This window comes from Etheostoma cragini, chromosome 5, assembly GCF_013103735.1.
Source record: "Etheostoma cragini isolate CJK2018 chromosome 5, CSU_Ecrag_1.0, whole genome shotgun sequence".
NCBI lineage: Eukaryota > Metazoa > Chordata > Actinopteri > Perciformes > Percidae > Etheostoma > Etheostoma cragini.
The window spans coordinates 23,681,316-23,694,439 of record NC_048411.1 but is presented as its reverse complement, the minus strand read 5'-3'; the positions used below and the strand labels follow the sequence as shown (position 1 = coordinate 23,694,439).

Here is a 13,124-nt window from a genome sequence, read left to right as displayed (position 1 = left end):
AGTGTGATTCTTTTTAGGTATGATCTGATTTGATGTTACATCATTTCAGTGGGTTGAATGATGGAGAGGATCAGGGAGCACCGCATTATGTATGACAATAAGTGAAAGTGGGTTGCACAAAAAGGATTTAAGTACTACATGACTAGTCTAACAAAGACAGCAGCTTCAAAAGAATGATCCACTGTTGGAAAGGACAGCGGAGTACAGTAAGCTGTCATTTGGAGACATGTATCACACACACACACACACACACACACACACACACACACACACACACACATGCAGTTGTTGTAACTGATCTGCTTTGCATGTAAAATCTTACATTGCATGACGTAGGTCTATTTGTATTATTTACGTGCATGGATGGAAAGTAGCTAAATATTTGTCAGTACTGCTGAGTGCAATGTTGAGAAAATTAATGTAGGCCTACTTGAGTTTTATATTTTGTGCAACTATATGGCTTAAAGGAACAATGTTTGGATGGAAATGTAATGATGGTTGTAATTCCTTTGCAGAGAAAGATTTTAAGACTTTTGAATTTCAAAAACAATTGCAGCAAAACTGTAGTTACCATGATCCAGATAATAAGTTCAGTTAATTCTGAATGGTGTCACCCCCCCATAGGCTAATTTTATGTAACATAATGTATATTTTGTTGTGTAGGTTAGGCTACTTCACTTTTACAGACGTAAATGACTAACTTCATGCAGAAGGTAGGTATTTTTGTTAATGGTTATTATTGTTTGGTTCATGTCATAGGCTAAATGCGACATTATACACTGTATTTGTAACAATTTACAACACAGATATCCAATGTAGCCTGTGGGATGCGAATTTATACAATAAATTAAGCTACATAAAATCTGGTTATGCATACAGTTGAAGCATGACACTGCTGTAATGGAGGATCTTTACTGCTTTTTTTTAGTAAAGTTTCTTTTTACTTCTTTTAACAAAAATGTTCACAATGCTCAATATTACTGCAAGGCACACTCAGCTAATCAGGTCTGATCGATTGTGCGCATTGATCAGTGCGTGCTGCGTCACAGAGTCACGCACGTTTGTAAATCTCCGGCGGGCTTTGGGTCAACACATCACAGATAGGGAGGGGGGGTAAACATTAACCAGATCAGTGGCTTTACGAGCCACAACAAGTTTTTACCCCACAAAAGCAACATGGCCACGAGTAGGCACACTTCTGTGTGGTGTAAAGGACAGATGCTGTACAGGTATTCGGTGAATCTGCACCAATTGACCAGGTAACGTTAAAGACGTTTTTTATTTTTATGTATGCAGCTCAGCCTTTATTAAAAGACCTGTGGTAGCCTACGTTATGTATGATTACATCGAAGCTTCTTTGAACAAGCAGGCTATTTTAAGATCTGATAAATGTCTACATATACGTAAAATTGAACTCCCAAACCTAAACTTTTCTGTTTGTTACAGGCCTACGTTACCGTTAGCTAACGTAACAAACCAAACTTTCTTCAGCCAGCGTTTCGTTAACTCCATAGATTATATTTGTCTTCACTCAACACATTTTATTGACTAAATAATAAAGTGAGTCAGTGTGTGCGTGTATTTACATCATGCTCCAGTAATACCTTAAGGCATCAGGGCCATTCTTAATAAAACAACCAGACAGTTTTCCAAACCAGCTCTAATCATGTGCTGGACCTCTGAACTTTGTCCTGTGAAGCAACACTAACAACGGATCCATGCCTCCACACTCTATGCATTTTGTCTGTGGCTGGCCATACTCAAAAACTAATTTCTGCCATACCTCCTTTTTTTTGTTGTTTGAGAGGGAGCCATGGGAAATTCTAATTATAGTTCTCAATTAAAGGCTTTATTGGCCCTTAAGGTTGTTGAAAGAGAAAGCTCACTGACCTTGAAACTTTATGGATTTTAAAATAATAAATAAAGACTTAGAAAGTGTTTGTGAATTAACAGACATGCATTTAAAGTCCCACATTTGAGTAAACATATGAACAGTATACAGTAGCTCCCTAATCCATAACTTGGTAGATACCAACCAGCCTTACTCTCTTGGGGCTGCTTTTGGTTCCACCCTCCACACCCTTTGGAAAATCCTGTTAATGTTGACATTGAAGCAGCTTTAACATGGTTTAAGAAGTTTTTTAAAAGCTATGGAAGTCTTTAAAATGTCTTTGCATTGTTGTCCAGCTGGATGTGTGACCGATGTGCTCTGTATATAAAACTAAATGAAACTTATTTAAACAGCAATAATAGTTTTGGTATGTTTTTGTGATTTTGAACCATGCATAAGTCAGTTCTACCTTAATGTAGTAGTATTACTGGTTGGATTAGTCCCTGGTTGCTTTAATAATATTATTGTTGTTGTCAGTTTACCTTCTTTGGGACAGTTCCTCAAAGTATAGCCTGAAGACCAACTGATTCAAGTCTAAGTTCTCTGCTCTCTGACTTTAAGAGACAGCTTTTCATGTTCAAATACTGATTGGAGCCTCTTAAATTGTAACAACACAGTAGATCTTAAAAGGAATACTTTTACCCACTTGGAGTGGGTGAAACAATTTTTTGTGCCGAAGACGCAAGCTATGGCATTGAGCCCACTCACTCATACAGCATGCATGTTTTTCATATCAAAGATATTAGCATGACTATCTTTTAGCCCATATGTCACGCATATTTCCATGTTCCTTTTTAAGTTTTTCTATTTAACATCGAAAACTTCTCCGTTTAATGCTGTTGCTTTGAGCCTTTGTGAAACTTTCTTTCATCTCGTTTCTGTGTAGGAGGTTTTCAGAGAGCAGCGACAAAGGCTGGTTCCGTTCCTTATTTGTGCACAAAGTCGATGCCAGGAAAGATGCCCACTCCAACCTGCTGTCAAAGAAAGAGACCAGCAACCTGTATAAAATTCAATGTAGGCATAAGATCTTTTACTTACTTTCAGTGGACAGTTTATCTTCTTTATGCATGGGGTTACAGAGGGCCAAACACAAGTGAATGTGATGCAGTTGCATCATATTATAACGGTATAATGAAATGGATTTTGTTTTGAGTCTCCCAACAGTACATCATCCATTTGTCTCTGCAGAAAATGGCTAAATACATGATGTTAATTACATTCAATCCATACTGTCCTCAGTGACCTCAGAGAAAACTGAAAGTAGACAAGCACAGGACTGGGCTGTAACAAGTTATGTCATGTGCAACATACAGACAGCAGAAAGTTATTTTATAATTGTGTGGTGTGTCAAGTCTTCAAAGGCAAAATCCCAATAATGTGTCTGGTTTTCTTTTGAGTCGGCGGTGATAACTGTCTCCTGTAGAGAAATCTATCATTCTCCCCCGGCTTTGATCTTTTTTGTATCATACGTCACACCATGTCGGGATTTCAATTTGAAAATTCTATCAGCCGTAGCCTATAACCTATTGAAAAAGTATCAGTTTTGTGTGTAGAAGGCTTTGCTGAATTGGAGTGTGAAATTACTTTGTTGAAGAATTTGATTGTTGCTTGTATTTAAAAGAAAAAAACTAATTTCTGATAAGTCTGGCTTTCTTTTTCCAGTTCACAATGTCAAACCAGAGTGCCTGCAGGCATACAACAGTCTAGAGTGAGTGTGTTCAAAGCTTTACAACATTCCATGTACAAGGTATTAACTCTGTCAATCAAGTAATGTTTTCAGTAAGTTTCTTGTTTTAATGGGTTTATGTCAACACGACATTTAAAGCTGTGTTAGACAAATTATTTTTGGCAATGTTGGACACAAAAAAAAATCCATAATCTTTCAGCATATTTTAAGTCAAATGATCTGAGTTCCACATCTCCTCTTGGCTTAGTTTTCTGGCTTGAGAAAAGTTAGCCTATGACAGGAAACATTGGCCAATCACATGTCATTCCAGAAAGAGAGAGAGAGCCTTTCTATTGGCTGTTCTGGCATATACAAGTGTGACAAAAAGGGGCGACAGGAGAGCTGTAGGAAGAGGTCTTATTCTCCCTCAAATACTGGAATTTCTTTTGTTTTCTACCACTGCAGTTTTAGAAAGAAACTTTATAGAAGACATTTACAGAATGTTTTATAGAGTGTTTATAGATTATACTATATATATATATATATATATATATATATATATATATATATATATATATATATACTGTATAATTATTTAAATGAAAGAGCACCTAATTAGGTTTTAATGATAATATTTTAGTGATTCCCATAATCACAAGATGGACTTTATTCCATGTATTCATGCAGGATCATAAGATTCATTTAGGGTAAAATTGAGGTAATGTCTTTGGGTGTAACAGCAAGTTGGATAATTGTGGACTTTATGCTCTCTGAGTGCCCTCTAGTTGGTCATTGTGGTAAAGTGACAATTGGTGTGTGAAGAATTAGTATTATTTCCTTTTATGCTGCCCTTAGGGCTGAGGTGCAAAACAGGCTCCATCAGGACCAGGATTACCCATGTGAGGTGGTCGGAAGCTGGAATACCTGGTACGGAGAACAGGACCAAGCTGGTAAGCAGCGAGTGCCACCGTGAACAGAAAACGATTAAAATGATTGAAAGATGAGGAAAAGTGTAGAGCTGCAAAAATTAATCGATTAGTTATCAATTACTGTTAATTTTATTTTAATTAAAGATGCTCTAAGCAATGCTGGGTGACGTTGCATCTAGTTGACGTTAGAAGTATTTTCAAACACAACAAGACTAGCTTTCCCCTCCGTCCTCCTCATCTCGCCCCCTCCCTTCTGTGCCTTCGCGCGCTAACCCCCCCCCCCCCCCCCCCCCCCCCCCCCCCCCCCCCCCCCCCCCCCCCCCCCCCCCCCCCCCCCCCCAAACCCCAACCCCCAACTCCTTCTTGTCAGTTATTGGCTTCAACACTGTTTGTGTATGCTTCGTGGTGCAGGTGGGCACAGTTTGATTTTGTTTGCCGTCAGTAGACACTGGGCTGTGTTTTTTTACAGTGTATTCTGGGGACAGGCAGCCCGCGGATAGTGAGGAGATGTTTGCTGTATGTGACAACAAATGTTGTAGCCTAAAACACGCATGACGTCATTTAGATTGCCTTTTAATGAATCGATTTATTGGTTTTAATAATGTTTAATCAAAAAAGGAGAACAATTCTTTGATTCCAGCTTCTTAAATGTGATGATTTTTTTGGTTTCTCCTTTCCTCTCTGACAGTAAACGGAAAATCTTTGAGTTGTGGACAAAGCAAGACATTTGAGGATGTTGTCATGGGGTTAAGAACACTAATTGACATTTTTAATCACCATTTTACAGACAAAACAACTAATTGTATAATCAATGAAAACAATTGTTGGTTGCAGCCCTAGAAAGGTGTCACCTCTTGGTGATCACAGTTACTGTTTGCACCAAGGACTGGGTTCATATTTCTGATGAACAACACCCCTTAATATAGTTTTGGTAATTTGGTTGTAAATTGTTTGGCAGAACATCACAGAAAAATGCACAGACACTAGCAGATGACTCACTGCTTCTCCTTCTACATATGGTTATTTATTTTATTTAGTGTATACTTTAGGAATTGTCAGTGACAGCAGAAAGGGATCACATGGTGGGGGACACTGTGTCTCTAGGTTGTGTGGGTGCCGTCAGTCGTTACAATAGGGCTACACTGACATCTGCTGGTCTGTTTCTTGCAGTGCATCTATGGCGATACAGAGGAGGCTACCCAGCGCTGACTGAATGCCTAAAGAAGCTGAACCATAACAAGGTTAACTGTCAACTTTTTCTAAATCATTTCCTTTGTTTACACAGAATAGGGAATTTAAGAAAAAGATCTGAAAGCGTAACTTACACTGATTTGAGCAGACAATCACTGTAAAATATATACATTTGTATATTCTTCTTTTCTCTCCATTTAATACATTTTTTTTTCTCTCTTCAGGAGTATTTAGAGTTTCGGAAAGAGAGGGCAAAAATGTTGGTCTCAAGGCGAAATCAACTCCTCCTGGAATTCAGTTTCTGGAATGAACCCCTGCCCAGACCAGGACCCAGCATCTATGAAATGCGCACATATAACCTCAAGGTATCCACATATTACCCACATTCAAATTGCATGAGTCCATAGATTCGATTTGAGTTCTAAGAGACTTGACACAGTCAATCAGAATACTTCTCTCATTTGTGTAACTTATATTTCATTAAAATAAAAGCCAAATATAATGCCTTTTTACACATTAGAACTGCAAAATGATGTTCAGCTCTAAGTGTTTGCCTGACTTGCAGAATTTATTTTGAAATACAGCCACAACATGATTAACATTGCTTTTTTAATCACTTACTAGTATATAAGCACGCCAAATTGTTGCAAAACACAATAATGCTTTTGGGAACACAAATATCTATTATTCCACTTCCTTTGCTTGTTTACTATGGCTAAGTGGCACATGGATCAGTAGAATGTCTTGTAGGTTGATCGGGTTGTATAATTTTGCAGCTGTATGAAATACAACATCTTTTTTATCACACTGCAAGCTCCCCATCAACAGAATGTGGGAGCCATATTGTATACATTCAGAAGCCAGTATCATTAACATTGTCATGAAGTTGTAGAACCCACCTTTGCATTTAAAGCAGGCTGAATTCCTGGAGTTTATAATGTAAGAATGTAAGAATATAAGCTGTAACACTCCACATGGATCTTCGTCTATGCCAGGGTGATAGTATCACTGTTTCACACAGGTTTGGTGAGATGGTTTTATACACATCACTGCCATGTCAGTTATTCTGAAAATCTTGCGTATTTGGGGCACCTGGAAAGATCACCTGGGAGAGCGTGCGCCCCTTGTACAAAGGCTCAGTCCTTGTTGCAGCGGCTGGAGGTTCGACTCCAACCTGCGGTCCTTTGCTGCAAGTCATCCCCCCCCCCTCTCTCCCCTTTCACATCCTCAGCTGTCCTATATAATATCGGCCTAAAATGCGACAACATTTGTTTTTAAAAAAAGAAAAAATTGCATACTTATGGGATCCCTGTTGTCTCAAAGAAAGTAATGCAGTTATCCTCTTATCTCTCTTGATCAACAAGGCCTATTTCTGCGCTTAGTTATTTGTGTGTATATATATATATATATATATATATATACACACACACACACACACACACACACACACACACACACATATTACAGTTGACACGTTGTGTTTAAGAGTGAGAAGAGTGGAGAGGCGTACCTGATAAAGTGGTTTAAAACATAACTATGATAAAATCTGTGTGCAAACAACGCTGAAGTTCTTCCTGCGTGTGGGCTCATGTGGTACATCGAGTTGGTTGGTCTGTGTAAATAAACAAGCTAAGCCATGTTTCCATTTAACCTGTGTTAATATTTTACCTCCTCACATGTGTTTCAGCCAGGAACTATGATTGAATGGGGAAACCGCTGGTAAGGCTCAAAAAGTGTGATTTGCCTGATCCTTTTCAATTGCAAGCATCAAGTAGTACAGATGTGATCATTATAGGACTAAAAATAACATGTCTTACAACAGGGCGAGGGCAATCCGGTACAGACAGGAAAACAACGAAGCAGTGGGCGGGTTCTTCTCACAGATCGGTGACCTATATGTTGTTCATCATTTGTGGGGTGAGTATGTAACATTTGTAACATCACCTTTTGGGTGTTTGGGGAGTAGGCATTTAAAATGCAAAATTTTGCTTGAAATAAATGTCTTAAAATGAGAGTGACATTAGGCATGCTTGATTAATCACAATCTCCATTTACCCTGTATATAATTTTTAAATCATTTTTTTTTATGACTTTGATTTTTTATGTAATTGTACGATTTGACTGCATCACAAGCGCAACAACTTTCTGCTGTGACTTTTAAAGATAGACTTCATAAAATAGGTTTTAAAGAGCTCCCAAGCACTGCAGGGCTCTCCCTTCTCTTCATGGAAGCTTCTATGTTTACAGCCTTGTGTTGATGAGCAATGTGCTATAGGTGCCCAAAAAATCTATGTTTGGTACTGCTAATTTGTTTTGTTTTGGCATGGTTCATGTGTGAAATAACCATTCCACTTTGTGAGAAAATAATCGTGGCAGGGAATTGGGGTATCAATTCTAAGCTAAGGCAGTGCCTAAAATTGCATACATTTATTCACACTTAATGTATGGTGTGGTTACTTGTGTTTACAGCTTATGAAAGCCTTCAGTCCAGGAAGGAGACCAGGAACTCTGCCTGGCAGAAGGAAGGATGGGATGCAAATGTTTACTATACAGGTAGGAGAAATGCAAATCTACTGCACATAAACTCCCAAGAAAATCATTCTACCATGTAGCCAAAGGTGATGTGTGCCTCATAAGATAACAAATAAAGCTTTGCACACGGGATCTAGATCAAATTAATCACCTGAAATTGTGGTTTTACTTCATTGTGTGCCACAAAATGATAGAGATAGGATGGCAGATAAAAGCTCTGAAAATATGTGAAAGTAACAAGCGTCAAATTCAAGAAGATGGGAAGCACTGGAGAGATATTTGTACTTGTACAAAACTTGTACAAAAACACAAGAGGAATGAAATAAACAGATAAGGTACACAATAAGTTTGCTTAATATAAAGTTTACCGGACTGTCACTCCCTTTTAGAGTGTGATGAGCAACAGATGGGAGTTGAAGATTCTGAGATTCTGGTGCCGGTTCGGGTCTGGCCCCATTGGCCAAGGTTGATTTAAGATCAACTCAAGTTGTCTCAGACTGCACCTTTTAACCTACGTGTTTGTTTAAGGTTAGGCCAGAAATAACTTTAGTTGGAGTCCAGGACTCCTTTAGTTGAAGTCATTCATCTTTAGTGACAATATTGCGAGGAGTTACAGCTTATGCATAAGGACTCCGCTCCCTTGGAGACAGATTCTCTCTCACCCTACCAACGACTAGCTCAAAACTCTCACTACTTATTCTCTCCAGCAAGCTTTCTTCTCCACCCTGGTTTGTTGTTATCAGTTGTACGTAGTCCAGACATCTAGGTCTCTTATCCTATTGTTGAAGCAAGGTCACGCAAAATACCTGGCTCCCCCACTCCCGGGTTTGTTCTTTATCTTCTGCCAACCCAGAAGCAATGAGAGTCAAGCTCACCATATGACCTGTACCTTACCTTTTTACTTATTAAAACCCAGATTCCTTGGCTCTCTGATCTTACCGATCTAAGAGTATTTTACTAAGCTCAAATTCTTTCCCCAGTCTTCTGATACTCCCTTTGACCTTATCAATCCAGATGGCATTCTCACAGTCAGGAAGAGCAGAGAGTCGGGGCAAAGGCTTCTACACAAAATATATTTCCTACAGAGTATACCAAGAGATTGGATCAGATCCTCCTCAGGGACGGGGCGATGGGAGCCCACAGGTGGATGTTGAGGAACTGGACTAGATAAAATACATAAATACAGAAAATGGTGGTGTATTGATAGCACAGTCCTTTTCACAGTATGTTTTCTGACTCTGCTCTATATGATTGATAGCTAGATAGTTTTTTTAAAACGATTTTTTTGGGGGGCATTTTTAGGACTTCATAGACAGGACCGCTGAATACATGAAATGTGTGAGAGGGGGTGGAAAGGGCCGCAGTTCGGTGCCTAAACTGGGCCCGCTGCGTCGAGTAGCAAACCTCTATAAAAGGGCGCCCCCTCTACCAACTGAGCTATCCGGGCGCCCTACATAGATGTTTTACAAACATAAAAGTATTATCTGGGATTTGTAGAACATGATGAAAACAGTTTTAATGATGTGATGATGGTATTATAATGAACACATTGATCAATTTAACTATGCTTTACAATACATCTACCTGTAAGAAACTGTGAAATAATGTAATAAATATCTAGCTTCTCCTTGAAACATATCAGAGTAGTATAAAGTTGCAACTAACTTGCAATTAATTAATGATCGTTGAGTTAATGTTAAACTCTTTAACATGTTTCTATCTGCCTGTCCTCAGTGCCTTTGATCAGAAGCATGGAGTCTAGGATAATGATTCCCACCACGAGTTCACCTTTACAATAAGAAGATGACTGAAACTCATTCACCTACAGCCAGAGAGACATGGAGATTTTCTGATGGATGGTCTTTATTATGTAAACAAAAAGCATTTTCTGATTCCATATTTGCACAGAAGCCAGCCAGTCATGAAAAGTAATGATGCAGTGTTTGTGAATAACCTGAAAGAATCCTTAAATGCTGACATCTCCAGAAGTTTAGGTCAAATAGGTGGAAAAAGGAACGACAAACGCCAAATTGTATGCATTAGATAACTTGCATTTACGCCATATGCTACTATGAACTGAAATTGGCATGATTGTTTAGAGCTAGGTGCGGCATGTTTACTGCTTTTTGTTTTTATCATGAATAATGGTAATGAGCAATGTATTTGTTTTTCACATTAATGAAAGAATATTCTCCACCCAGCTTTTTATTACTGCCCTTTTATGACTAGATATGAATCACACCGAATGACACCGCACTGAGCTTCACAGGCGTGACTGTGAAACACAAGATTCATAAAATACATTTTGTTTTACAAAAATAACTATAATAGAATAAAAAAAGTCACAGAATGTTACATGCAAAATAAGGAGAAAAGTTTTTTCCAACACAATTTGTCTGTGAAAGCTGTGAAAGGTCAAATTTTTGGAGGAATCCTAGCCAAGTCCGTCTCATACATTGATGCCATTAACACAAAGTTTAGGGGTCCAATACTATGTTTTTAATTGATGCTTAAAGAATAAATACACAAAACAACATACACTGTCATGATATGACAATACAGTTTTCCATACAAAAGTAAAACATATCAGAACAACACATTACATACAAAATAAAGAGGAAAACTGATCAGGATTTCCAGACTGTAGAAGAGACACAGAATGGGTTATTTTTAAATATATAAAGTCATTTAAGGAGTAAATCTATTGCTACATGAAATACCCAGAAGGAAGGCTGTCCCTTCTGCCATTTCTGTTTATGAATAAAAAACTTAGCTTGCCAAAGATAAAAGTTAACTACATATTCCAAAGTGTTATTATCAGGATTATCATAATAAAAAAGAAAATATTTTGACTAAGGTGAATAAAAAAGTAACATAACACTCACGGGGTATAGTTGGAACTTTGACTTGAAGTATTTACTAGGTACGATTGTTTAAAGAAGAAACTGGAGCTTGGGAGTATACTCGCTCTGCATGCGCGAGACATTTAACATCATAAACTTACTAAATAATAAACCTGTCCCTTTAAGAAGAGGGGGCGTGTCATTTCTGGGGCTGTCCCTTTTTATTTGAATAAACAGTAGGTCTGCAAGGCTGGAGTCGGATTGCATCGGATGTTTTCCGAGCGCAGCGTTCTGCAGGTCGTGGTGTCTGCAGTCGTCGGGAATGCTCATCGTCCAGGCCTATATTTAACATTTGAGTGCTATCACTCAGTTAAGAAGGCGTTTTCTCCGCCGCACGCACATGCACGCCGAGGAGACTGCACTGCTCGGAACCGCCAGTATGGACTTACACATATTGGACCACAGGCTACGGGTCACCAGCATATCCAAGAATGGGCTGGTGAATTTCACACACCCCCTGATTAAACTGATATTTCTTCGGAACAGGACACGGTAAGAAGACTCATGATTGGGGTCAGATTGTGTCACTGTGGTGTGAATCACCTTGTTAATCCAGTACGAATATAAGAGATAACCCCACAGCGCTATTCATTCACCGGGTGGCCGAGCCATTTCTGGGTTATTTGCCTGAGCTGCATGCCCTGCTCTGCCTCCATGTGCGACATACAGCAATGCATAGCTGTTGGCAATAACTGTTTTTTATGACAAAGACTTACCGTTCGGAAATCTGCACATTAGGCTAATTAAATGATTCTTTCTGAACGTATTCTTACAATGCAGACATAAGTGCGTTCATAAGACTGTATGTATGTGTATAAAATATAGGTAACATTTGCAAAAAACCTGCAGCAGTTTAGTTAACAGGGACTTATTTCAGGGTCATATTTGAACGTGCATATTTACTTTGTAGTTCTGTAAAACGCATGCAATGAATGGTGCTTCTACTAATCATTCAATTCAATTCAATTTTATTTATTGTCGGTTATCTCATTGCGCTTTTCATAAAAGAGCAGGTCTAACTCTGTGATGTTGTTTACAGAAACCCCAAAAAACATAAGACCAGCATTGATTAAACATGTTAGAGCCTTACCTGTAGTAATGTGGAACCTTGTTTCTCCAACACAAACTCGACCTTTGACTTCCTTTCCCTGAAATCAACATCCAGTTTGCAAGTTGTCAGGATCTCATGTTGGCATTAGTACCAGTTTTCAGTTAATCCCTGGATATCCTCCCTTTGTTATGTAATTGTTTATTGCTCTGGCTGCCCCACATATGCATGGCTAGAAAAAAAGCGCTTAACATCTGGCTTTGAGCTGCCAATGATATAGGAGAGGCTCAGCTACTGCTCTCAAGTCAAGTTACAAAGAAGTTGTAAGCAAATGTCAGGGTAGCTTTTCCTCCTGATTGTATTTGTGCTCAGTGACATCTGAAGTCTAGATAACACAATGTCCTTCAGGATTCTCTTATCCTAAGCATCATATGAATATTAGCAACACCACGGCCCTTTGAAAATCACTTTACCACGTAACAGGACTAGCCCTTGTCTTTATAAGTGGAAGATCCTGGAAAACATACGCTATAGAGAAATGAGTTTCATATCATGTCCTGTCAAACACTTTACATCTGTTCATGGCTAGCTGCCTTCCTCAGCACTCATTTGTCTCAGAGTATTGGGCAATACAGTAGGTTTTGACATGTTCATACTAGGAACACTGCATGATGTCTTCCACCACCTTATAAACTGTTATTAGTCCCAAAATAACTACTCCGTGTGAATTACACAAGGTTGTACTGTAATTGTGCCAGCATGTCCTTAGACATGCTGGCACAATTACAGCTTGTATCTTTGTACAAGCCAACTCACTCCTAATGAATAATTGTAAATGATCAGGAACTGATCCCCGGATTACAAGTCTGTCTAGTTTTATTACAGAAGTTTTTTTTACAGAAGTTTTTTTTTTTTTTACGAATAGGCTCTGTGATGCTTTCAGTGTGTGTGTGTGTGTGTGTGT

At 38.7% G+C, this 13,124-nt stretch overlaps 2 protein-coding genes across 3 annotated transcripts in view; both read left to right on the top strand.

Annotated features, from left to right (window-relative positions):
- The first annotated feature begins 1,050 nt into the window (after positions 1 to 1,050).
- On the top strand, positions 1,051 to 10,409 carry nipsnap1 (nipsnap homolog 1 (C. elegans)). 2 transcript variants are annotated; one of them, XM_034872689.1, is made up of 10 exons: positions 1,058 to 1,259; positions 2,778 to 2,905; positions 3,554 to 3,599; positions 4,413 to 4,507; positions 5,657 to 5,727; positions 5,902 to 6,042; positions 7,365 to 7,396; positions 7,500 to 7,594; positions 8,147 to 8,230; positions 9,944 to 10,409. In XM_034872689.1, the coding sequence occupies exons 1-10, from the start codon at positions 1,177 to 1,179 to the stop codon at positions 10,006 to 10,008; spliced, it is 840 nt and encodes a 279-aa protein (XP_034728580.1). In that variant the 5' UTR covers positions 1,058 to 1,176; the 3' UTR covers positions 10,009 to 10,409. The 2 variants fall into 2 exon arrangements, with proteins under 2 accessions (XP_034728581.1, XP_034728580.1); XM_034872690.1 differs by lacking the exons at positions 3,554 to 3,599; positions 4,413 to 4,507 and having other exon boundaries at positions 1,051 to 1,259.
- Positions 10,410 to 11,292: 883 nt separating this feature from the next.
- The window catches only part of castor1 (cytosolic arginine sensor for mTORC1 subunit 1), a 22,955-nt gene continuing 21,123 nt past the window's right edge, over positions 11,293 to 13,124 (top strand). Inside the window, exon 1 of the mRNA XM_034872406.1 lies at positions 11,293 to 11,604. Coding sequence (XP_034728297.1) covers positions 11,453 to 11,604 — 152 coding nt within the window. The 5' untranslated portion in view covers positions 11,293 to 11,452. The remainder of the gene's footprint in view (positions 11,605 to 13,124) is intronic.